Source organism: Lacerta agilis, chromosome 9 (genome assembly GCF_009819535.1).
Source record: "Lacerta agilis isolate rLacAgi1 chromosome 9, rLacAgi1.pri, whole genome shotgun sequence".
NCBI lineage: Eukaryota > Metazoa > Chordata > Lepidosauria > Squamata > Lacertidae > Lacerta > Lacerta agilis.
In genome coordinates this window covers 16,222,582-16,247,947 of record NC_046320.1, presented here as the reverse complement: position 1 = coordinate 16,247,947, position 25,366 = coordinate 16,222,582, and the positions used below count along the sequence as shown (strand labels likewise).

The 25,366-nt window shown below is 41.9% G+C and overlaps 1 protein-coding gene across 3 annotated transcripts; it reads right to left on the bottom strand.

The window, feature by feature from the left end:
* Positions 1 to 200: 200 nt before the first annotated feature.
* GUF1 (GUF1 homolog, GTPase) lies at positions 201 to 24,681 on the bottom strand. 3 transcript variants are annotated; one of them, XM_033159801.1, is made up of 18 exons: positions 24,607 to 24,681; positions 20,167 to 20,578; positions 18,591 to 18,702; positions 16,445 to 16,593; positions 15,087 to 15,167; positions 13,725 to 13,802; positions 12,328 to 12,411; positions 11,930 to 11,994; positions 10,402 to 10,605; positions 9,270 to 9,409; positions 7,329 to 7,452; positions 7,015 to 7,147; positions 6,748 to 6,891; positions 4,156 to 4,289; positions 3,019 to 3,120; positions 2,162 to 2,281; positions 1,033 to 1,069; positions 201 to 578 (listed from the first exon to the last, which is right to left on the bottom strand). In XM_033159801.1, the coding sequence occupies exons 2-18, from the start codon at positions 20,317 to 20,319 to the stop codon at positions 441 to 443; spliced, it is 1,998 nt and encodes a 665-aa protein (XP_033015692.1). In that variant the 5' UTR covers positions 20,320 to 20,578; positions 24,607 to 24,681; the 3' UTR covers positions 201 to 440. The 3 variants fall into 3 exon arrangements, with proteins under 3 accessions (XP_033015692.1, XP_033015694.1, XP_033015693.1); XM_033159803.1 differs by lacking the exon at positions 3,019 to 3,120; XM_033159802.1 differs by lacking the exon at positions 13,725 to 13,802.
* Positions 24,682 to 25,366: the final 685 nt, after the last annotated feature.

Sequence of the window (25,366 nt, the reverse complement as noted above, 5' to 3'; positions counted from 1 at the left end):
CCAGAAGGTTGGAGGTTCGAGGCCCCCCAAGGATGGCTGTGGGCAGGACTGCTGCATTGAAAGGGGGGTTGGACTAGATGACCCCTGGGGTCCCGTCCAATTCTACGATCAGAGCATGTCAGGAATGCACGTGGAATAAAAGGTGGTGTGCAAAGTTATGGCAGCCGATAAGTTGCAGGATCATAACACCCTAAAACAAATTGATTGCCAGCCAGAATGCTTTATTAAAGAGTTGCAGGCTTTCTAGCCACTTGCCATTTATAAAAGTTCTTGAAATCAGAACACTTGTCAAAAGTGTACATTTACATTCATGACATTTCGGAGTCTTGAGCCGTATGTACACACAGGATATAACGGATTCCAGGCAGGTAATCCACATTGCAAACAACACTAGTCTGTCAAACATTTACTTTAAAAAATCAGTAATTGTGGAATTCCAACTACTTGTCAGTCTGTCTCTTTAGAACACTTATGAAGGCATCCTTGGGCACTTCAATGTTTCCGATTTTCCTCAACTTCTTCTTTCCCTCAGCTTGCTGCTTTAATAGCTTCATTTTCCGTGTAATATCTCCTCCGTACTGTTTAAAGGGAAACAAACGGGTTATTTTCTCTGTGTTTTACAATATTAATATCTATAATACTGGCCGGCATACTCTGGTCAAAATGTTTCCACTGCTTTTCAAGTACCCAAGGCAACTAAAAAGACAGATAAATGCAAAACTGCTACCCTGAGCTTTGGGTGAAATAAGTGGCATAACTCTTATAAAAACCAGGTCTCTTAACTTCACACACTGTGGAACTGCCACCAAAAGCAAACTTGTCATTTTTACTAAATGTGCATCTATCAACATGAACCTAAAACATTAACAGAAAAGCAGGAGTATAAGCTTAGCACCAGTACCTACAATAGAGGAAGCAAAACACAGGGCGGGGGGCATGATTCTACAATCACCAGACGTTACAAAATGAAAAGGAAGGCGATTATCAGACAGTCTCCCTCTGCCCCACAGAAAAGAAAAGAACAACACTTACGCATTTTGCCAGGACGTTTTTTCTAAAAGCTTTCACTCTGGAAGAAAAAAGTTTCAATGCTTAAACCAAAGTGCATTTTCACAAGATGCCCTGCAAAAACGTTACATGATGTCACCTAGCGCTATATCACAAAAGGCGACTCAATAATCGGCATGTGACCTCAAATGGCTAATGCACATTGGCACTGATCAGCTACAAGTATTCAATTTGAATGAAATCTTATTTCCTAGTTCATTTTAACCACTGGGTGTCAGCCTTACTCCATGGCTACTTTTCCCATATCCAAGAGGAAAATTGGAGAGAATTATAATACTCCGGTCTACTATACGCTTCCCAATTACAAAGCGGTACGACAGAAATATGATTATATTTCCTTTCGTGAGACCATTCCTTAAATTCGGAATGGGAAGTTATTTGGTTACTGCCTCAACTATGCCCCATATTCTGCATTCTGTGTGGGACTACCCTTCCAGACGGTTCAGAAACTTCTGGTGATCCAGATTGCAACTGCAAACTAATACCAGCCACCTAGGGAAAATGATAAACTTCTTTAAGGAAGTCAAAATTCTGGTTAGTCTCCAGGCTAAAGGCAAAGTGCTGATCTTTAAAGTTATGAAATGGCCTTTAAAGTTATGAAATGGCCAGGGGATCTTTGTGAACAGCTCTCGTTCCAATATCCTTGTATGTTGAGATTTTCATGCAGAGCCTTTGTCTAGATGCCTTTTCTGAAATAAAGCTGGCATTAGCTATAACGAATGAAGACTAATCTGAAATGCTCTTGAAGTGGGTAGCCTAAATGAAAGACCACATTGCTTTTAACTTCAGTTGTAACCTTTTAAGAGGCTAGAACAGGCATAGGCAAACTCGACCCTCCAGATGTTTTGGGACTACAGTTGCCGCATCACCCCTAGCTAACAGGACCAGTGGTCAGGGATGATGAAAATTGCAGTCTCAAAACATCTGGAGGGCCGGGTTTGCCTATGTCTGGACTAGAATGTCATTTACTTAAGTAAATATTGGAAACAACTTTTAATAGTTACAAGTGATAAAAAGGGGGTGACTTATTCGGTTTGTAATACTAGCACTTGTCTAACTTTTTTAGAACAAAGCAAAACACAAAACAACTCACGTTTCTCTCGCAATTACTTTTTTCCCAACAACTGCCTGGATAGCTATCTCAAATAGCTGTCTTGGGATAACGTCTTTTAAACGTTCACACAGAGCTTTCCCAACAGTGTATGCTTTGTCCCTTAAAAAAAAAAAAAGGAAAAGACCGAGATATCAAGAGTCTAAAACAAGGTTTACAATTAGATTTTCCCATTTGACTATATAAAGGGGAGGAGGATTAATGTTCCACAATGAAATGGAATCGCTGAAATGAAGAACTCGTGTTGTACTGGAACAGCACCAACCTGTACAATGAAACTGAAAATCCAAACAGGTAGTTTTTGGAATGTAACCAAAAGCAGGAAATTGTACTTTAGGCACAATCCTATGGTACCTGAAAGGGGTCAGAAGATAATGTGGGCCTTCCAGTAGCGTTTTCTATTATTCCTCTGCTGTCAGTGGGGTTGGGGGTTGGCTCAGATCCACAAGCCTTCCCATTACTTCCAATATGGACCTGATAAGTGAGCCCCTCCCAATGTAATCAATGGGATTTGAAAAAAGAAAAAAGCTTGCTACAAGGAAAAAAGTAGGCCTACTTTCTGCCCTAGTCAGTGTAAATCCAGCAGTTTAGAGCCAGGCTTCCTCAACCTCGGCCCCTCCAGATGTTTTTGGCCTACAACTCCCATGATCCCTAGCTAGCAGGACCAGTGGTAAGGGATTGTGGGGATTGTAGTCTCAAAACATCTGGAGGGTCGAGGTTGAGGAAGCCTGGTTTAGGGATTGGCATTTCTTCCACCACAGGCTTTCCTTTAACACCCACCCACACCACCTCTTAAAGATACCCTCTGCAGACCAGGGTTGCATTTTTAGTTTACTTACTTATGAACAATAGTTACGAGCTCTTCTACAGGGTTCCCATTTAAAAGAACATCCATTTTGATAAGTTCTGCAGGCTGGTATCCGGCATCTTCATAGTCAAAACTGAAGAGAGGGGGAGGGGGGATGTTAAATTCACCACTCAAAATGGCTCCGGCTTTTTAAAGACAGCATTTTTAATAGAATACTTGCCTGATTCTTCAAGTAAAGATATAGGTTTGTTGTCCCTCAGTAAAAATCAAAACAAAAAAACAAGTCCCCTTTGCAAATACCAATAAATACATGGCGTATTCTTAATCACAATATAGATCTATTCCCAGTTCAATATATTAAATTCACCCAGTTATATAGACACCGATCCGATAAGTCATTGCTGTTCCATTTCTATACAGTCAAACCTTGGTTGTCGAACGTAATCCGTTCCGGAAGACTGTTCGACTTCCGAAACGTTTTGACAACCGAGGCGCGGCTTCTGATTGGCTGCAGGAGCGGAAGTCGCGTCAGATGTGCGGCTTTCAAAAACCAGAGCATTTACTTCCGGGTTTTCGGCGTTCGGGAACGTTTGAAAACGGAGCTGTTCAAGAACCGAGGTCTGACTGTACTTGAAATAATCTTCTGGGGAGGGTTTTTCCCCTTTCAAAATATTCTTCCACTGTTTACTAGCGTTTGCTAAAGGACTTAAAATAGTGCAGAAAGGAAATAACCTGCCAATGTCCCACAAGGTTTTAAAGACAGCCTCCCCCACCTATTTGTCATCAAACATGTCGCAGGGAAACCTGAGGAATAGACTGCAAAGAAGTCCCACTGAACTCAATGGGTCCTACTTCAGAGCAGAATGGTGCTGCAAGATGCATAAACTTGCCCATTCTGCCCCACAACAGAGGCAAAACCATTGTATTCCTCAAGTGGCTGGGGCCACCCAGTCAGATGAGTGGGGTAAAATAATAATAATAATAATAATAATAATAATAATAATAATAATAATAATAATAAATTTCATGCACTTTGGTGAGGCTCCACCTCTTCTGCAAAACCTTGAAATTCAGTGGAGACTGGGTACAAATGGAATTCTGAAAACCCAACAAATAATGAATTTCCCACTTTATTTTATATATATATATATATATATAAATACATTACCTGGCATATCCAGATGAGAGGGATTTCAGAGCATCGTAGAAGTCAACGACAATTTCATTCAGTGGAAAGAAATATTTCATCATGACTCTGTGGTCATCAATGTATACCAGGTCCTTCTGAATAGCCCTTCGAGTCTGCCAAGCAACACAGTAGTTTGGACATTCAACTAGAATTTCCCACGATATAAATCTTTAGTAAATATCCGGTTCTAAAACATGATGGGTGAATTTTAAACTGAAGGACCGATATCACCGGGACCGGGCAATTAACTTATAACTAAGCGATTAAAGCTCCAGTGTTTCTTTATGGAAGATATATTTATTTTCTCATCTTGTTTGCACATTCTTCTGTGGGTCTTTCTCCCGACTACTCACATTTCTTATTGCTAAGGTAACAACCGTTCCATGAAAATAATGGGAAATTATTTTGCTTGATCTCCTATAACTTTGCCTGCTGAGAAATGGCACCAGGAGACCAAGTTGTGAGAAATGGCATCAGGAGACCAAGTTGTACGGAGTGAAATAAATTGTAATTTAAGATGGCAAGCTAGTTGGGACAAAGTCCCATCTTTTTTTGCTGTGGTGAGCCTTGATAATCTGGAGAACTGTTTGACTATCATCAAATATTTTGAAGGCTCTTAGTACCAAGAAAGGGAAACGAACCATCCTATCCCCTGAGGATAAGACTAGAAATAGATTATAGTACTAATATAGTTCTAAGTATGAACTTTGGAAGAAACTGCACTTAATCTAGGAAGTTCAGCACTGCAGCAAGAAGCCTAAGGTAGTGATGGCATCTTCTTTCTTGGTGATCAAACAAGCATTTGTAAAGGATGTTTCGTTTGAGAGAAGTCATTGGACAAGACAACCAACTGGGTGTCTCCATGCTATAAAACTCAGCCATAAGGATTTTCTCATATATATATATATATATATATATATATATATATATATATATATACATATACATACATACACACACACACACATACATATACCGTGTTTCCCCGAAAATAAGACACTGTCTTATATTTATTTTTCCTCAAGAAGACACACTATGGCTTATTTTCAGGGGAAGTCTTATTTTTATTACATCAGTTGCTGCCCGTCTTAACCGCTCCGCGTTGGTACGCTGCATAGCCACGCCTATCGCTAGGTCTTGTTTTCGGGGTATGGCTTATATCGCACAAACACTTAGAAATCCTGCTACGGCTTATTTTATGGATATGTCTTACGGTGTGTGTGTGTGTATATATATATATATACAGTGGTGCCCCGCTAGACGAATGCCTCGCTAGACGAAAAACTCACTAGACGAACAGCATTCGTCTAGCGGAAGCTGCCCCGCAAGGCGAAAAAGTCAATGGAGCTGCTTCGCAAGACGAGAAATTTCGTCCTTTTTTTTCGTTTAGCGGAGCGCAGCTGTCATTGCCGCTTCGCTAGACGAAAAAACCGCTAGACGAAAAAATTCGTAGAACGAATTATTTTCGTCTAGCGGGGCACCACTGTGTGTGTATATATATATATATATATATATATATATATATATATATATATATATATGTATATATATATACACACACACACACACACACACACACAAACAGTCATACCTCTAGATACGTTAGCTGCGGGTTGCATTTTTTCAGGTTCCGAACGTGGCAAACCCGGAAGTGTTTACTTCCGGGTTTTGCAGCAATGTTCTGCGCAGTTCGCGCATGCGCAGAAGTGTGATATCGTGCTTTTGCGCATGCGCGATATTGCTGCTCAGGTTACGGACTTTTCGGGGTGCGAACGGAACCCCGGAACGGATCAGGTCCGTAACCAGAGGTACCACTGTATACTGTGGCTGCATAAGCCCAAACATATTTGTCAACCAATTCCATATTTGAAATCCACATTTGTTCATTTAATCAGTTAAATGAATAACTGTGATGCGTGTAACTTCCTCTCAACCAATTTATACATATACATGGATTTTATTTGAAGAGACAGAGTACTTCAGTGGCTTAAGAGTCTGAGCGATGAGAGCCGGGAAGTTGTCAGCTGAAACTTCATCTCCGTCACAAACTGAATATATAGCCTTAGGCCAGCCACTGTTATTTCAGCTCGGTTTCCAATCTGTAATGATGCTGCCTACTGCCTCACAGGGTTGTAATAAGGATTACTGGGATAAAACAGACTAACCACTCTGAACAACTTCATGGTGAGTTAATCCATGGGAACATGTTTGCCCGAATCAAACATGTTCCTGGCTTTCCAAACTCTCTTGTGAGGAACCAGTGTCTTCCGAAAAGCTTGCCTGCCACCACAGATGTTCTCTGCATTGCGGGTTGAGCATGTTCTAGGGCAAACACGCAGTTCACACCGGGGATAAGGAGGCTCAAGATACATGACCGAGGCTCCGATGTTAACAAAGAATATGCCCCAGAATCCTCTGCAATAGGTGAGGTTCTTCAGCAGACGAGTGGCTCTCTAAGAGCGTGACCGGCCTGTTAAAATTATTTTTTGGCTCGTTAAAATTAAAACTGCCTCATTTAATCTCAACCCTGAAGGCAGAAAGGAAACCCAAGCTTTAAAAAAATTCACCAACCTGGCACAGACTTATTATTTTTCCAATATATTCATCAGGTGCTATGATAGTGCCCAAAACTGTAGGCTCCAAGTATTCCGCCACTACTGACTTGTCGGGAAACTTGTCAGGATTTATTATAGTGATCACCTCTTCTCCATGTTCCTACAAACGATTTAAAAAAGTCAGCATGGCCTCAGGGATGAGGAAGGAGTTGTTGTAGTGCCCCCATCTGGAGGGTCCACCCTCCCCGATTTCAAAAAAGCCAAATCAAAACCATACCATTACCTTTATCAATTTTGCTGAGGAAAGAACGGCCTTATAGGGTACGGTGGGTGCTGTCAAAATGACAGATGTGTTGTATTCTTGTTCCAAGCGCTGATTAAAAACTTCCATATGTAAAAGGCCAAGAAAGCCCAACCTGTAAATGCAACGTTTACACGGTACTCAATCTTCCCTGTCAATCACATAGTGCTAAAAAATATTCCCCCCCAAAAAAAAAAAAAACACCAACTAAGCATGTTAAAACTTCCTGGCCAAAGGAAATCAAGAGAAAATGTTTGCACTTCGTGGCGCTGAAGACTGAATATGGCAAGTCTCACCTCCATCCGGCTCCCAAGGCGAGGCTGCTATCACGATGAACAGAAACACTGGAGTCATTAAGAGTCAGCTTTTCTACAGCACTTTTCAGGTTGCTATATTCCGACTGGTCTACTGGGTACATTCCTGTCAATACAACACAGAACGCGGGCTAGTAAAGGCAGCTGATCCTCATATATTTATTTTATCCAGCATTTTCTTTAGAGCCACTTAAAACTCTTCTCTGTAGGAGACAGGTGCGAGCCCACAAATAATATACCAGGTTCTTAAATTATCATTCTTCAGTCTTGTTTCACATAAGGGCTATATCCAGTGGTTGACTGAGCAGTAGGCAGCTTGAATAACTTATCATAGAATCATAGAGTTGGAAGAGACCACAAGGGCCATCCAGTCCAACCCCCTGCCAAGCAGGAAACACCATCAAAGCATTCCTGACAGATGGTTGTCAAGCCTCCGCTTAAAGACCTCCAAAGAAGGAGACTCCACCACATTCCTTGGCAGCAAATTCCACTGTCAAACAGCTCCTGATGTTTAGGTGAAATTTTCTTTCTTGTAGTTGGAATCTATTGCCCTGTGTCCGCTTCTCTGGAGCAGCAGAAAACAACCTTTCTCCCTCCTCTATATGACATCCTTTTATATATTTGAACATGGCTATCATATCACCCCTTAACCTTCTCTTCTCCAGGCTAAACATACCCAGCTCCCTAAGCCGTTCCTCATAAGGCATCGTTTCCAGGCCTTTGACCATTTTGGTTGCCTTCCTCTGGACACGTTCCAGCTTGTCAGTATCCTTCTTGAACTGTGGTGCCCAGAACTGGACACAGTATTCCAGGTGAGGTCTGACCAGAACGGAATACAGTGGTACTATTACTTCCCTTGATCTAAATGCTATACTCCTATTGATGCAGCCCAGAATTGCATTGGCTTTTTTAGCTGCTGCATCACACTGTTGACTCATGTCAAGTTTATGGTCTACCAAGACTCCTAGATCCTTTTCACATGTACTGCTCTCAAGCCAGGTGTCACCCATCCTGTATTTGTGCCTTTCATTTTTTTTGCCCAAGTGTAGCACTTTACATTTCTCCCTGTTAAAATTCATCTTGTTTGCTTTGGTCAAGTTCTCTAATCTGTTAAGGTCATTTTGAAGTGTGATCCTGTCCTCTGGGGTATTAGCCACCCCTCCCAATTTGGTGTCATCTGCAAACTTGATCAGGATGCCCTCAAGCCCATCATCCAAGTCATTGATAAAGATGTTGAATAAGACTGGGCCCAAGTCTTCTCTTCCGGGATGAGGGGAAGAGAAAGATCAATTGCATGAACATAAGGAAGTCTCAGAAATATTCTCCAACTGGAAATTTTCCATTAGAGTAAACTGACTGAAATTTTCGAAGGTCCGTGTGAGGAAATCATTCCTTGAAATTAAATCTGACCGAGTAAAGCTGTTTATCTGAATAACTGTGAAAAGGCAGAGTTATTCACAAGCCTGTACAAAATCACTATTCTGTCAACAAACAATAAACCACCTTCCCCCAAGCCACTGTTGTAATAAGCAGTGATCTTCACGGGCACTGAAGCACCAACTCACCTCATTTACAGAAGCCCACCATCAACACAAAATGAAAGCATTGTCAACAAGAAGATTCTGCGCTCTGCGTGGGGCTACCTTTGAAGGTGATTTGGAAACTGCAATGAATCCAGAATACAGCAGCTAGGCTGGGGACTGGGAGCGGCTGCCAGCAGCATATAGTCCTAAAAGAACTACATTGGCTCCCAGTATGTTTCCGAGCACAAAAAAAGTGTTGGTGCTGTAACAGGGGTACAATTTATACAGGGATCCATGACGTTCCTGTTACGGTTAACAACGATTCCTACATGCACCTAAGCACTCTACCAGTAGAAGTAAACATGAAAGTACTTCCTATCATTGAATGTGTGCGCCTCACCTGCAAAGACCATGGGTTTTGCCGCCTTAAACCCGGGCAATGGCTCCACTGGTTGGTTATGCAAATAGATTGTATCTCCTATTTGGGCTTCTTTGACCTCTTTCATTCCAGCAATGAGATAGCCAACCTGGCCGGCATATCTAAACGAAACCAGCATCATGCAGAAATATTTATCACATTAGATATTTCAAGCCCTTTATCTTGGCAGAAGAAGCTGTTCAGGGATTTAATCACACATTATCCAATGCCTACAATTATGTCAAATCCTCTTCCCCACATTTTTGTGCCGCAATCTTTACAAAACTTGCTACACAGCCTTGGCAAGTGGACAGGAAGCAGGGCATTTTACTCTTGCCTGAAACATTAATGTCATTAGTCAGCCAACAGTGCTTTGTCCTAGGGCAGAGGCACCATGAAACAGCTCCTATATGCCATCATATAGTGGCGTTGTGGTCTAAACCACTGAGCCTCTTGGGCTTGCCGATCAGAAGGTCGGTGGTTCGAATCCCCACGATGGGGTGAGCTCCCGTTGTTCTGTCCCAGCTCCTGGCAACCTAGCAGTTCGAAAGCATGTCAAAGGGCAAGTAGATAAATAGGTACTGCTGTGGCGGGAAGGTAAATGGCGTTTCCATGCACTCTGGCTTCCGTCACGGTGTTCTGTTGCACCAGAAGCGGTTTAGTCATGGTGGCCACAAGACCCGGAAAGCTGTTTGTGGACAAATGCCGGCTCCCTCAGCCTGAAAGCGAGATGAGCACCACAAACCCACAGTTGTCTTTGACCAGACTTAACCGTCCAGGGGTCCTTTACCTTTTACCTTTTTATATGCCATTAGCCACTTCCCCATGCTGAGCTAAGCAGGAAGATGCTTCCACTCTGCGCTTTGCCAAAGGAAAGCGCAAAGCTGATGGGAAATCAGTCTTACTGCTGCTGGCAGTAGCAATCCAGATCAGGGTTTCCCAAACTCGGGTCTCCAGCTGTTTTTGGACTACAACTCCCATCATCCCTAGCTGGCAGGACCAACTGCAGTCCCCAAAACAGCTGGAGACCCAAGTTTGGGAAACCCAGATATGGATATTGACAAAGGCCAAACAAATAACAGTTTCTGATTTATTTCCAACGCTAGCAACTTACAATTTGTGCGTTGGCTGCTCGTTGGGTTTCAGAATTCCCACTTCATTAACTTCATAAACCTTTTTCGTATGAGCTGATGCTATCCTTTGTCCTTTGCGAACCTCCCCACCCAATAGTGCAATATTGGCAATCACACCCCTAAAATGATCAAAGGTGGAGTCAAACACCAAAGCCTTCAACGGATCCTGTGTGCTCGCGCTGGGCCTGTTATAAGAAAGACATATATATCATGGTTACTGTGCAATACATACTGAGAGTTCTTTTTCAGTACCAAATGTCTGTTTTCCAAGTGCTCACATAAATACAGTCCCAGTTACTGTAGCAAATGGCAACACATACTGCACATAGAACATTGAAATGCCTTCGTTTCTGCTTTCTTATCATGTTATATTTACCAGAGAAATCTGCTGATCTGAATTCAATCAAGAATTCAATTCAGACTGAAATTCCCAGGCGTCAAAAAAGGTTATTTATGGATGCCACTACTGTGGCCCCTGTTTCGTTATCCCCAAAATGGAGAACGAGAGAGGTCCCAACCAAAGAAGAAGGGCAACTTAAGTTGACGGAATATGCACAACTTGCGGACTTAACATACAGAATAAGAGAACAAGAAGGACATACGTTTAGAGAAGGCTGGGAAATGTTTACTGAAGATATGGGGGGAGATTGTGTACACTTGAAAACGTGGGCAGCATTAAGATAAACTCAAAAGTGTAAATACGTTTTGATGGATGCAATAATGGAATACTGAATGGTATAGTTTTTGTAAAATACGCAGGGATTTATGATATGTAAAATGAACAATGGAAAGAGAAGGAAGGAAGTTATTGATATCTTAAGGATGTAAAATGAGGGTTTTAAATTGTAAAACAGAATCTGGAATTATGTGATAATTTGGAAATCAGTAAAGGGGGGGAATGAGGAAGTCACTGTAAGAAGCAATGATGGGAATTCAACTAACTGACCTAGGAAGAGGGTCAGCTCCACACTTTTGCCCTGCACCACGCTACGATTTGGAAAATATGTGGTTAAATGTGAAATGATTTTTGTTACCTCTGTGAGAGGGGTTTTTTGTATTTGTTGCTCCCCTCGGTGGGAGAGGGGGGAGTCTGGAGTGTTTAACCATGTACTGTATTGTATTGTTTTTGGCTTATTAATTGGGAAATCCTATAAATTCTTAATAAAAATAAATAAATAAATTGTAAAACAGAAAATTTGAGAGCGAGAGAGAGATGTTAGCTCACTAAATTAAGGAGATTATTAAAAAGACGCAAATATGTAACTGGCTCAAGCAGATGGCTCAGTGTAACTGCAAGACAGTCCATTTTTCAATAATACAGTAGTACCCCCGGTTGCGGACGGGATCTGTTCTGGAGCTCCGGTTGGATCCCGAGGTTTCGGCAACCAGAGGGGCCTCTTCTGCGCATGCGGCGAAACCCAGAAAAATACTTCCGGGTTTGCCGCGTACGAAGGATACGTAACTGGAGGTGAATGCACTGTATATAAGATGCCAGAAAAATAAACTTACGGAGGGATTCGTTCAATCACTTCCTGAAGTATTCTTTCGACATTTGTTCCCAGCTTAGCAGAAATCTAAAGCAAATTAAAAAGGGAAAGAGAGCTTAATTCAGCCTACGCTAACTAGTAAGCTGTTGTCACCTCAATATATTATGCTTCATGCAGTTATATTTGAAAATGCTTTACTCTGAATAGTAAGCAAATACATTTCTTCAATGATTACAAGGAAGCAAGGCAATTTATTCTGGTGGAAGCGCTGAGTTTCATTTATCTCAATGGAGCTTAATTCTAAGTAAACACTGTGAGAATATAATCATTTAATAAAGATTAGCTGGTAAGGTTTCCATGTAGGAGAGTTCTATCAACAGCTGCTACACAGATATTTATACACCAGAAAAGGTGTCTTACCCTAATACAGTCGTCTTTGGGGATATCAAACACCGTTTCAATTTGATTTTCCACCCTCTCAGGATCTGCATTCTTTAGATCAATCTGCGAAACAAAGTTAATGTCGGAACAAAGCACCCAATGTAAGAGAAGTCAGAAGTAAATTCTGTTAGAGCAAAAATGAGAGGAGCTTTAAAAATGTGCACTGCATTTACAATTTCACTTTCCTCATCTTTTACTAGCAACCTGGGACGTTTTTGTGGCTTAAGAACAAGACTGGGGACCTGCAGTCAAGAGGAAACCTTGGGTTCGTTGTCAACCTTTTTCATTTATAAAGCAAATAAAAATAATTGGGCACGGGACAAACCATTTTTAAAAAGACAAACCGCCTGCCTAACGCAAAGGGAAGTGTAAGGGAGGGGATGCATAAAGGGGGAAACCACAGAATATGTACATAGGGGACAAAGAACCAGCTGAAGTATTTGTCAAAGAAAATGCAGGGCAGAATAAGCAGGTTCAAAATTCTGTTTTTCTTTTGGCACCAGGAAGACAGATGTGAAGCATAGCTGTGTGCATGTTTACGCAGAAATAGGTGCCACTGTTTTCGGCAGGGCTTACTCCCAAGTAAATGCACAAAATTGCAACTTCTGAGCTCAAGCATAAGGCAGCACTGAGGAAGTAGGAGGCCTACCCAGAATATTAAATTGCACACAATATAAAGAATAAGAGGGACCATCAAGTATATAGTAGTGCTATATGCTCCTAATAATAATAATAATAATAATAATATTTATACCCTGCCCATCTGGCTAGGTTTCCCCAGCCACTCTGGGCGGCTCTCAACAGAACACTAAAAACAAGCTTAAAGATCAGACATTAAAAACTTCCCTAAACAGGGCTGCCTTCAGATGTCTTCTAAAAGTCAGACAGTTGTTTATTTCCTTGACATCTGAAGGGAGGGCCTCTTGTGAGGCAGCACCTACCCTTTGGCATGTGTCCTGAAACAACACTAGGCTGGCAATTTCAATATTGGCATTTGGGCACCTGGTTATAACTTGTGATGTACTTGGTTTCACTAATGTAATTTCATTGTGGATTTTATGCTGTCCACTGCCGTGATATTATTATTATTATTCCTTAACCCCGGCAGGTATAGAGATTTCTGAAAAATAAAACAAATGAACAAACCACGGGAAAGAAAGAGGGAGCTCATAAAGGACCTTAAAAGTTAAGTATATGTTGACGGAATGATGTAAATCAGGGAAGAGACAACTACAGAGATGATACACAACCAGAACAGCCACTTGCCCTTCCGTGGTGGCCTCTGTCATAACTGCATTCAGAGGTGCTGAGAGCAAGTTACTATTCTAGACGGAAGTTATCAAAGAATTTTTAATACTGTGCGTGGCAAGTATTACCTTATTTATAACAGGAATTATTGACAGCTGTGCTTCAAACGCAAGATAAAAATTCGCAACTGTTTGAGCTTGAATACCCTAAGGGGAAAAAAACATCATTATTAAACATTTGAGAGTTTGTGAATATAGTTTCTCCACCCCACCCCAAATTGTCCCAAAGGGGGGGGGAGACATGGCCATAGCTCAGAGGCAGAGCAGATATTTTCCACATAAAAGGCCCCAGGTTTCAATCTCCTGGTATGTTAGGAGAGACCTCTGCCCATGAAATCAAATGATCTTGGAAAATTGTTATGTAGCAGTAGATGTTAGAATCACAGAACCATGGAGTTGGAAGGGCCCGTGAGGGTCATCTAGTCCAACCCCCTGCAATGCAGGAATATTTCGCCCAATGTGGGGCTCGAACTCATGACCTTAAGGTTAAGAGTCTCAAGCTCTACGGGCTGAGCTATCGCAGCATAACAGGTTACCTAATCTATCACCCCAGTTATCAAGCAAAGGTAATATCTGCAGAAACTCGAAGTGTTCATTCAGAAGGCTCATTATGTCTAGTAGGGCTTGGCACTGAATGGGGCCTGTTCTTGAGGAGACGTCTATAGGATTGTATTGTATTGTAATTGTGTTTAGGATTGCGGGCTAAGATCCCTAGCGCTCGTAGCACCTAGAGACTCAACACGCAGGATCCAACTCTCAGAGCCAACAATCCCATAACGTACTGGCTTATCAGGAACTGCCTGTGGTGGAAATCTAACTGGTCTTTTCCATATTTCTTAAAAGTTATTGTCAGGAAACCCCCCCTCCCCACGGCAGGTAGCATCCCGGGATCGTTTGGAGTACAGGGACCCTCCTCCGTTGTTTACCAGCTCGTCCTCCCCCTCCTCTGCCGGAAGCGACCATTCCTCCAGTGGGCAGGGGGAGTCAGAGGCAGGAAGGCGGTGCAGGGGCTCTGAGAGGATCGCGCCGAGGAGATAGCGGGGAACGGGGTCAGGTTCCCACGCTCCGAGGTCGCAGGCAGGAAGGACATGGAAGGGGAGGCGGGGGTTCAGGATCCCGCGCCTCTTTTGTTGGACAAAGAACCGGAAGGGTTCATGCCTGGACTCTGCGGAGGGATGAGATGGACGTTTGATCTTTTGCTCCACTGTATATAGCTGTGCACAATAAAGAACTTAGTTTAGAAGTTCTGCGTTTGGCGCTTTACTCATGAGCAACCACTGAACGTCCTTACAGTTATCTACAACGATAGAAGAATCTTCCCTCGAACCGTTTGGGAGAGGGAAACTCTTCGTTCCTCCAAGAAGAACAAAGACGATGCAGAAGTTACTGTTGTCAGTTACACCTCAGACAGCAAAGGTTTACAAGCCCTACCTCATTTGCATCCACTACAAGCAAGACGCCTTGACAAGCAGACAATGACCTTGAGACTTCGTAGCTAAAATCTACGTGGCCCTGTATGGGGGGAAACAAGCGATGCAAACATTTCAAGAACTTGGCATCTCAAGGTCCAGTTAAAAAGACCATCAAAAGAACATCACGAAGTCATGGTGTAACCCACTGTCTGACAGCTTACCAGAATGCACCGAATCTAGTTTCTGCTATTTTGTGAATATCGTCAAAATCAGTAGTTTCCAATTACTTACCAACACACCCGGGGGGGGGGGGTCTACAGCAGCATCCTATGCCAGGGACTCACTTAACTTGGAGGAACAGATCATAACATCGAAACAGCAACCTACCCCCTTTAGGAAACTAGTTATGAAAGCTTCTTGACCTGCAATTAGTTAACTGTAGAAGAAATGACAGATTTTTTAATTTGTGGGGAGGAGGGGACTAAGTATCTCCAACCTGGTGTTCTCCATGTTGACTACAACTCCCATCATTCCTGACCTGGCCATTGGGCCAAGATAGTTAGGGTGGATGGGAATTGTAGTCTGAGTTATCTGGGATGTTAGGCCTTTGAAACCTTGTATTTTTACTTTCTTCTGAAGATACCATGGGAGTCAACAAACTCCTCCCCGTGCCGAGCGATGAAGATTTCTGGATGACTCATCCAATTCATTTGCTTCAGTCTTTCTAAACTCCCTCATTAACTCAGCTTCTCCCGTTTAATAAATTAGTTGCATTAGTCTAACAACTGCAGTGTGTCCAGTGATTAATTGCAGCTCCACTTCGTTCCTGCCTGATAACAATGGAGCTTTATCCAACCCCTGAAGCAGGCATAAGGATTCCTCACTGCTAATATACCAGAACATGGTACCCCTGCATGAACTGAGCTACACAACCAATTCGGTGCTACTAGATCACAGCCATGGATTTGCTCCGGTCTGCGGTTATTTATATATTTATTTTACAGTATTTACACGACACCCAATTATCTGGGCAGTTTGCTGTAAAAAGTGAAAACCAGAGGGGTTTTTTCCCCCCAACTGTTTGCTCTTGGCAAAACAGACCCACTGAAATTAATGGGCATGACTAACTAAGGTCCATTCATTTCAATGGGTCTCCCCTCTGAGCAAAGCAGACAACACTTAAAGTAAACAAATAAAGCATACATCTAAAAGCTAAACAAAATAAAACCAACAGCAGAATAAAGCCAAAGTAAAAAAAAAACAGCAACAAGAAGTAACAATAATGCAAAAAAATCTAGAAGCATTCAATATTTTCTTTTTCAAAAAAAACGACAATAGTTCAATTTTGTATTACTTCAACAATGATGGTTAACTTACAGGTGTATCAATGAGATTTAAGAGGTAATTTGTTCCTTTGTGGTTATAAACGAGAGACGCAGTCTGGGCTTTAACGGTGATTCCTCTTTCTCGTTCCACTTGCAATTTATCCAGCACCTGTTTGTTATGGTCAGTTTTGGCAATGGTTCCTAGAGGGCCAAAAATACTCCATAATTAATGTACATCGTGATAAGTGTCCATTTTTGCATAGCTGTATTTAATTCTCATAGACCTATGGCTATTTAAAAAAAAACCAAAAAAAACATGATCAATTTTTATGTGTTATCTTTCTCAGTCAATTCCTATCGAGAAAGCTAGGGTTCCAAAGTTTAGCAGAGCAGGCAGACAATACTCAGGGAAAGTCATCTAAAACATATTTGAGCAACTGATTGGTGAAAGGGCTACTCTCAAAATTGATGCAATATATTGTTAATTTCGACACCTGAATTTCAGAGTTCTAGTGGCACAGCCCGAAGGCCCAAATGCTGAAGTGCAGTCTCAATACCTGTGTCCATGCCTTTCCCAGTCCTGTCTTAAACTCCAAAGTACGGGTGAAACTCTCGATAAATTAGAATATCGTGGAAAAGTCCATTTAGGTAAGCAATTGTTTTCATTAGCTACTGGAGTTTAATATATGAGATAGACTCATGACATGCAAAGCGAGATATGTCAAGCCTTTGCTTGCTATAATTGTGATGATTATGGCACACAGCTGATGGAAACCCCAAAGTTGAAATTGTTAATTTGGGGTTCTCATCAGCTGTACGCCATAATCATCACAATTATAACAAATAAAGGCTTGACATATCTCGCTTTACATGTCATGAGTCTATCTCATATATTAGTTTCACCTTTTAAGTTTCACCACTATATTCTGCTCTGGTCAGACCTCACCTGGAATACTGTGTCCAGTTCTGGGCACCACAGTTCAAGAAGGATACTGACAAGCTGGAACGTGTCCAGAAGAGGGCAAAAAAAATGGTCAAAGGCCTGGAAACAATGCCTTATGAGGAACGGCTTAGGGAGCTGGGTATGTTTAGCCTGGAGAAGAGAAGGTTAAGGGGTGATATGATAGCAATGTTCAAATATATAAAAGGATGTCATATAGAGGAGGGTGAAAGGTTGTTTTCTGCTGCTCCAGAGAAGCGGACACAGAGCAATGGATTCAAACTACAAGAAAGAAGATTCCACCTAAACATAAGGAAGAACTTCCTGACAGTGAGAGCTGTTCGGCAGTGGAATTTGCTACCAAGGCGTGTGGTGGAGTCTCCTTCTTTGGAGGTCTTTAAGCTGAGGCTTGACAGCCAAGGGAAGGGCGGGGTATAAATAAAAAATTTTTATTATTATTATTATCTGTCAGGAATGCTTTGATGGTGTTTCCTGCTTGGCAGGGGGTTGGACTGGATGGCCCTTGTGGTCTCTTCCAACTCTATGATTCTATGATTCTATGAATTACTGAAAGAAATGAACCTTTCCACGATATTCTAATTTTTCAAGTTTCACCTGTACATGTAGGCAATCCGAAAGCAGCAGCCTGCACCTGACTTACCAGAACTATAATCAGGGACCTAAATAGGTGCTACACATGAAAATGGTAGCAAGGGCAGCAGCCTCAGAGACGTGGATATATTGCCACCTGTACAGATGCTAGTCTGTATAAGATCCCTATGAAAAGGAAGAGCTAAGAGCTGTGCGCTTTCAATGGACTAAGGCGGACTCGACAAACAAGGCAAGTTACACAAGTCATACGTGTGCTTATCATATGTTGCCTCTGTGACTTCAAAAATCTGAGAATATTTAGCTGGTAGGAGAAATGTCTATATAGCGGATGCTCGGGTGATCCGTGCGAGAGGCGCGTTCGCAACCCGCAGCGCCACATCTTCGCACGTGCATTGTTGCGATTCGGCGCTTCTGCGCATGCGCAAAGTGTGATTTAGCACTTCTGCGCATGCGCCAAAACCTGGAAACAACCCGTTCCGGTACTTTCGGGTTCGGCGTGGTGCGCAACCTGAAGCGTCTGTAACCCGAGGTATAACTGTACTTCTTTTGGCAGTAAGGTTAACATTACATCCCACAGGCAGTACCCAAAGAAATAAATCTTGGCACAGCAGAATGAGAAATAAAGCATACTGTTAAATTATCTCACCTGTTATCTCCAGCAGCCTGTCTGCTAGAGTACTTTTCCCATGGTCCACATGAGCTATTATGCTGAAATTTCTAATGTTTTCAACAGGAAACAATGACATGTCCACCGTATCCTAAAGCACATAAATAAAAAGGGTCACAAATCATGAATAGTCTGGGGTGGTGGACCAATGTATTTGCCAATGTACGGTATTTATACTCTTGTTAAAAACCTAAAAGATACCATTTTGCATTTTTTTGCTCCAAGATACAAAACTGGGAGGAGGTCCAGGCCAATGAAAGTTTGTGATTCTGATGCCAAATCCCTTTAGTACCCTTACAGCACGGGTGTCAAACACAAGGCCCGCGGGCCAAATCCGGCCCGCCAGACCTCGTCATGTGGCCCGTGTAGCCGCCGCTGGCCGCCAGCTTTCACCTTTTATTCTCGCTTTTTTAAAGCTATTTTTGAATATCTACTTGCCATTATTCTGACTATGTTTCTGCTTTCAGAGCTAGTTATTACTTACATTATTACAAAAAACAGTAATAATTGAATGCAGTGACAATAATTTATGATAATAAAGAGTGGACACATAGTCCTACAGATACAACCGGCCCTTTGAGGGTGACCAAACTGCTGATGCGGCCCCCGATGAATTTGAGTTTTGACACCCCTGCCTTACAGCTTTTGTTTTCCATCTGCATTAATAAACAACAAATGCATGGGCAAACAGAAAGGTTGTTAAATTTAAAAAAAAAAAAAATAGTAATAAAATCAGTAGCTGTCTTGTTTCAAGGGATGGGGGTGATTTCACAAACTGGGCACCATAACAGAAAAGACCGCCCCTATGGTTGGTCCCAAGATGAAACTTAGGGCTTTATAGCTCAACAAGAGGAACTTAAACTGTGCTGTTCTTTCCAAAGTGGTGCAGCTCACATTAGGCAACTCGACAGTAGCCAAGTTAAAACACCTGGCGAACACTAGTCTAGGGAACGCTGAATTATGTTACACGCACACAGTGTGTTTTAAGTAGCAGCCTGTAACATCTCAGTTAAGAGTTACTATTTGTCACCGGATACACATACAGTAGCTACGCAGTCATTGACAGTAACTCATAACAGAGATGTTTCAGGTTGCAACTACATGCTGTGAACCACTCTACTGTTGTGAACTCATATGTTGCATACAAATTTACTAAATAGACCAACGCAAAACATAAATAAATAAACAAACTCAAAACGTACCTACTTGGGAGATATGCTTCACTGAAATGAATGAGACTTACTTCCAAGGATATGTTCTTAAGACTGGGATTTTTGACCTCCCTGATACTCATTTAACAAAAAAAAGGGGGGGGGGGTAAGAGGGGAGAAAAACATCAGGTGGCCAAGGAGCATCATTATGTTTGCAAAGTAGTAGCAGGAATTAGCTACCGGTTGTCATCTACTTCAGAACCCAATCCAATGACTTGGATTGCAACTTGCTATGGATTTTTTTTTGCCACACCTTTACTTCTCAGCTGCATTATTTACAAAGTGAAGTTAATCATGCCAAAATCAACCCAGTAACAAGTGTTTTATAAGTAGGCAACTGTCACCTTGCGAGTCTCGGAGCAAAATCGCCTGAGGAATGTGACGCAATGTCCGGGAGACTTTTCCAAACCCAGAGAAAGAGACGAAAAAATGCCAGCATGATATGACCTCTTGAGGCTGACAGCAAGCCATAATGCCCTTTTCATGAGCGCAAACATGCTTTTAGGAGAACAGCAGTCACCGTCCAGAGTGTGGTGTGATAAGCAAAGTGCTCGGAACAGGGCATAAATGCAGCCACTGCTTGAGCATAGCTTTCCCGCTCCTATAATCAGTCAAAGGAATCCTTAACAAAAATACATTTCCAAAATTTGGAGAAACTTGGTTTTATGAAGTTGTGCATGTGTTCTCTGTACAGGGGCGAAAGATCCAAGGTTTACATTGTTTATTCCCATTCTGCACCAAGACACTGGGCTACACCTGTGGAGAGAGAGAAAGCTTGAACTTAGTTTTTTTTTTTTTAGCAGTACAGTTGAACTTGTTCTAAAAGTGTGCTCCTCTCCCAGCTGCAACCAAACCACTAATATTTGAGAGGAGAGAACCAATTTACGAAGCAATCTTGAAGTGACAGACCTTTCCTGAATCAACTTACATCCTTCATTGCCAAGGACTTAATTTTTGTCCAAACAGTTATGTTTATTGCAACTCAAGCTCAGTGCTCCTTCTTTCACTTCTGCCCACCAGCCAGAGTATTAGATGCGTTCTTGAAGGATAGGCCGATCAACAGTTAATTGCCAGGATAGCTAGGTGGAAACTCCCAAGTCACAGCCAATATTCCTTCAAATACCAAATAATGGTGGGATAAAGAAGAGGGAAGGGACACGGGTGGAGCTGTAGGTTAAACCACAGAGCCTAGGGCTTGCCGATCAGAAGGTCGGCGGTTCGAATTCCCCGCAACAGGGTGAGCTCCGGTTGCTTGGTCCCTGCTCCTGCCAACCTAGCAGTTCGAAAATACCCCCAAAAGTGCAAGTAGATAAATAGCTACCGCTCTGGCAGGAAGGTAAACGGTGTTTCCGTGTGCTGCTCTGGTTTGCCAGAAGCGGCTTAGTCATGCTGGCCACATGACCCGGAAGCTGTACGCTGGCTCCCTCGGCCAGTAACGCGAGATGAGCGCCGCAACCCGAGTCATCCATGACTGGACCTAATGGTCAGGGGTCTCTTTACCTTTAAAGAAGAGAGGGCAGTTGCTTTGATACCCTGTTTTTAACCCTTCCTAAGCTTTGGTTAGGCACTGCTGGAAACAGAATGCTAGACTAGAAAAAAAATTGCTAAGTTTTTCTTATTTTCCTCATGCCTTCTATTATCCTGACCTGCGTGCTCCATGGCCATTATTTTAAATGCACATTAATTTAAATTCTGGCAGATTCAAAAGATGCAGACTGCCTGTTTACAATACTCTCCTGTGGCTGGACTAAACAGAATTTTATGTGACTTGAGTTTCATAGTCCACTGATCAGGAATTTGTTCCACAAGTCTAAATACATAGCCTATTAACTATTTAATAGACTTCTGTGTAGGAATCAATCCAGACATTATGCAGAACACAAGGGACCGGAAATAAAACAATGTTCCAGTCAGTCAGCTATGACCTCCAACACAATACTCCATTACTGCTCACATCCCATTGACTCTTTTATTCCTCAGCTGTCTGTCATGATCCTATAGACAATGAACACACTCAGCCTTCACTGAGCTTTTTTTTTGGGGGGGGTGATCTTCCCCATTAAGGTTTTAAAATACGAATTTCTTCAAACCCAAACCTGCTGTTATCTCCCTCTTGGGTGTGGATGGTGTCCTTTTGTGTGGATAAGCATTTTAATACTGGAAACGGGGAATTATAGCAGTAGAGCAAAGCAGCAGAATTCTAGTGGGGGGGGCAATATTTTTGAAAGCATCTCCACATAAAACAAGTAGTCTCTGCGTGCGTGTTTTCCTGCATATGCTAGTTTAGGGGCAGGCATTTAAAACGGAGCTCTCTTTTCTCTCTCTCTGCAGTCTGAAGTAGTAGAGTTATACCACATTCTGCATAATGCATAGAATTGTTTCACAGCTGGTGTAGACATAATGTTTATGGTTTTGTTCGCATCAACACGGGCAAAGCGAAGTGGGAGCACACAGAAGATTGCCTCAGCAACTTCTATGATAATAAAATATACATTTGGAACATCCAAGCCTGATTGGGTGATTATTTTTTCCATGCTCCCACTATGTTACACTGCTCACAGATATCGTATTTATGTGCCATTCCATGAAAAATGAGCCTGATAAGAATGCTAGATGAGCGCTGGACTTTGGTGAGGAAGATTCCAAACGTGCAATCTAACCATTTTTTTTAAAGCTAAAGACAAAAGAAGTTTATTTTATGGACCTTCTTTTCAAAAGTCCACCCACGTAGTGTTCAAGTTAAAAGTTTTCTGATGATTGTCCCACCTGTGACAGCATTTTTTCCTTAATTTTGTATCGTTAAATTTCTTAAACTTAATTCCTGATTGCATAGTTGTAACCAATAAACATTGATTTAAACAGATATGCTGAGTTTATCATTGATTCACCTCCCAACTCACAGTTTTTCCATAAATCAAACTTATCTCAAGCTCCATGTCCTTTTTTTGTCCCACCCATGACACTTTTAACATTTAATAAAATTGTCAAAAATATCCATAAAAATAATAAAAAATTAGTAAAATGTTCAGTATCTTATTAAGAACATAGTTTAAATTTTGGTTGTTAATTTTTATGTATATTTACATTGTTACACATGTGTGAATACCAAAAAACATGGTCAAAGTGTCCCACCCATGACAATGGAATGGCCCTTATAACAACGCACAGGGTTTAGGCAGGTGTAGCAAACATATGAAACAGCTTGTAGACACGTCAACCTTGCAGGAAATCTGCAACATATGAAACTCCCAGAGAAGCTAAGCTACGCGAATTCAGAGACATGTCTCCGACTTGCCTTCTTCCGTTACAAAAGGCCACAGACAAGTTATATCAGAACTCTCTAAGCACCAAATCCAGTCAGTCGTAATGGGCCAGTGGGGGGGGGGGGGAGGGACGACTAAGGTTGGGTAGGTTACTTCAAGACTGGATTAGCTGTATGTGGGGATTGATCCAGAAGCGGCAGTTAGTGCAGAATGCTGCTGCACGATTCCCGACGGGCAGCATTTAACACCTCCGCTCAGAGATCTGCACTTGGTTGCCTATTTGCTACTAAGCCAAGTTCAAGGTGTTAGCCTACTATTGGTCTATTCAGCCCTTACCTGCTTGGGAACAATTTACCTATGAGATCGCCTTACACTACACTTCCGGTTGGCCACATAATACCCGTTCTGCATTTGTAAGAACTCAACTGTTCAGTATGGCAGCGCCTTCACTTTGGAACTCCCTGCCTATTGAGATCAAGCAGGTGCCTGCCTAAACCATTTGTTTAGGCGAGCTTACCAAGATGCTTAGAAAGTCGGTGTGTAATTTTAGTCCATTTTAGTATTTTAAATTTTTGTGTGTTTTAAAGTAGGGTTGTAACTTTTTCTTGATTTTACTGCTTTGTCTTTTGTAAAACGCTTTGAAGCTTTTTTAGTCTTTTTTTTTTACAATCAAGTGCAGTGTATAAATCTTATGAAAGATCCTGGTTCGAATCACGAAGCTCTCTGCGTGAGCTTGGGCTGTACGTCTCTTCACCTAACCCACCTTACAGGTACAGGTAGGTAGCCGTATTGGTCTGCCATAGTCAAAACAAAATTAAAAATTAAAAAATTCCTTCCAGTAGCACCTTAGAGACCAACTAAGTTTGTTGGGTCTGGTGACTTCTGTTTCAGTGTATCTGAAGAAGTGTGCATGCACATGAAAGCTCATACCAAGAGCAAACTTAGTTGGTCTCTAATGTGCTACTGGAAGGATTTTTTTATTTTATTTTGTTTCCACCTTACAGAGTTGCTGTAAAGACAAAAAGGGGAGGATGAGATAAAGACGCACACCAAGACGAGAGGCAGTGTATATAATAAATGGATGAAAAGTCACACGCAGCCTTTGCGGAGAATTGCTAGTGGGTCCTTCTGCAGGGACAAGGACGGTCGGAGGAGTTTATACAGAAATCATGGAATCGTAAATTTGGAAGGGACCGCCCAGGGTCATCTAGCCCAACCCCCATTGCAATATGCAGGAATCACAACATGTGTTGGTCCCCCATCCAATGTGAAACCACACCGGACCCTGCTTAGCTTTGCGAATGTGCTGGCAGTTTCATGGCCGCACATGGTTCTTCTCGCCATCCTTTCCATGTTTACAATCTCATCTGCACTTGGCATGGAAGTACAGGGATAACACAGAGAGACCCCAGAGTAACCCCTTGCCGCCGCCTCATTTAGCACCCCGGGTAAGATACCGGACGTCCTCTTATGAAGGCAAGGGGGGGAGGGGGGGACAAGAAAAAAAAAGGGATCACCCACCATTACTAACTCGGACATCACAGACTTCCGAGACCCTTGACACAGGAACTAATCGATGTATACCGGAAGTGAGAGGCGGAAATAATAATTCTGCTATGTTTCTTATCTCTATGGGATTTTCGGAGCGCATAGAGATAGAGGAAGAGAGTCGTACGTCCTAGCGAGTTTTGCTGTTTTAATACGGCTGTTTCTCCACTTAACACAGTCTGGAGTAATACCAGTGCCGGATTTACGTATCAGCTAAACAAACTATAGCTTAGGTCCCCACTCCCTTGGGCCCCCCCAAAAAAATTAAAAGAGGAAAAAAACTGGATGTACCTTTCCAAAATACAAGATAAAAAACAAATAAAATAAAACCTACATGCAGCAGCAGTGTTTTGTGTTGTGTAGGCTCCTATGATGTAAGTAATGGCCCCCGCCTGCTAGCCTGCTCCCTAAAATATCACTGGTTTGCTATTATTATTTGTTATAGCAGGTTTCTAGAGACTAGATTTTGAGACTTTGTAAATTGTGTTTCTAAAGGAACTTTTGTTATTGCCAAATGCCAATGTGTTTCCATTATTAAGTTTGTTATGAATATAAAATCTTTTAAAGTTAGAACTTAATAATCATTTCACTATTACTATCCTTCTTCTTAATTGTATTTCAGTTGAACAATTACTTTGATAAAATACATATTTTGTTATGTGCAAATGGCTTTAGATACCTATTAGGTCCATAAATTACCATATAGCATATATTCAACACAAGAAACAGCGAC

Excerpts from the sequence above, each read along its gene's own strand:
- GUF1 (XM_033159801.1), bottom strand. The coding sequence starts at position 20,319 with ATGTTTGCGCTCATGAAAAGGGCATTATGGCTTGCTGTCAGCCTCAAG. Across the intron at positions 12,412-13,724 it reads TAATTCCTGTTATAAATAAG|ATTGATCTAAAGAATGCAGA; the intron begins GTAATACTTGCC and ends TTTGTTTCGCAG. Across the intron at positions 9,410-10,401 it reads GAGCAGCCAACGCACAAATT|ATATGCCGGCCAGGTTGGCT; the intron begins GTAAGTTGCTAG and ends GGTTTCGTTTAG.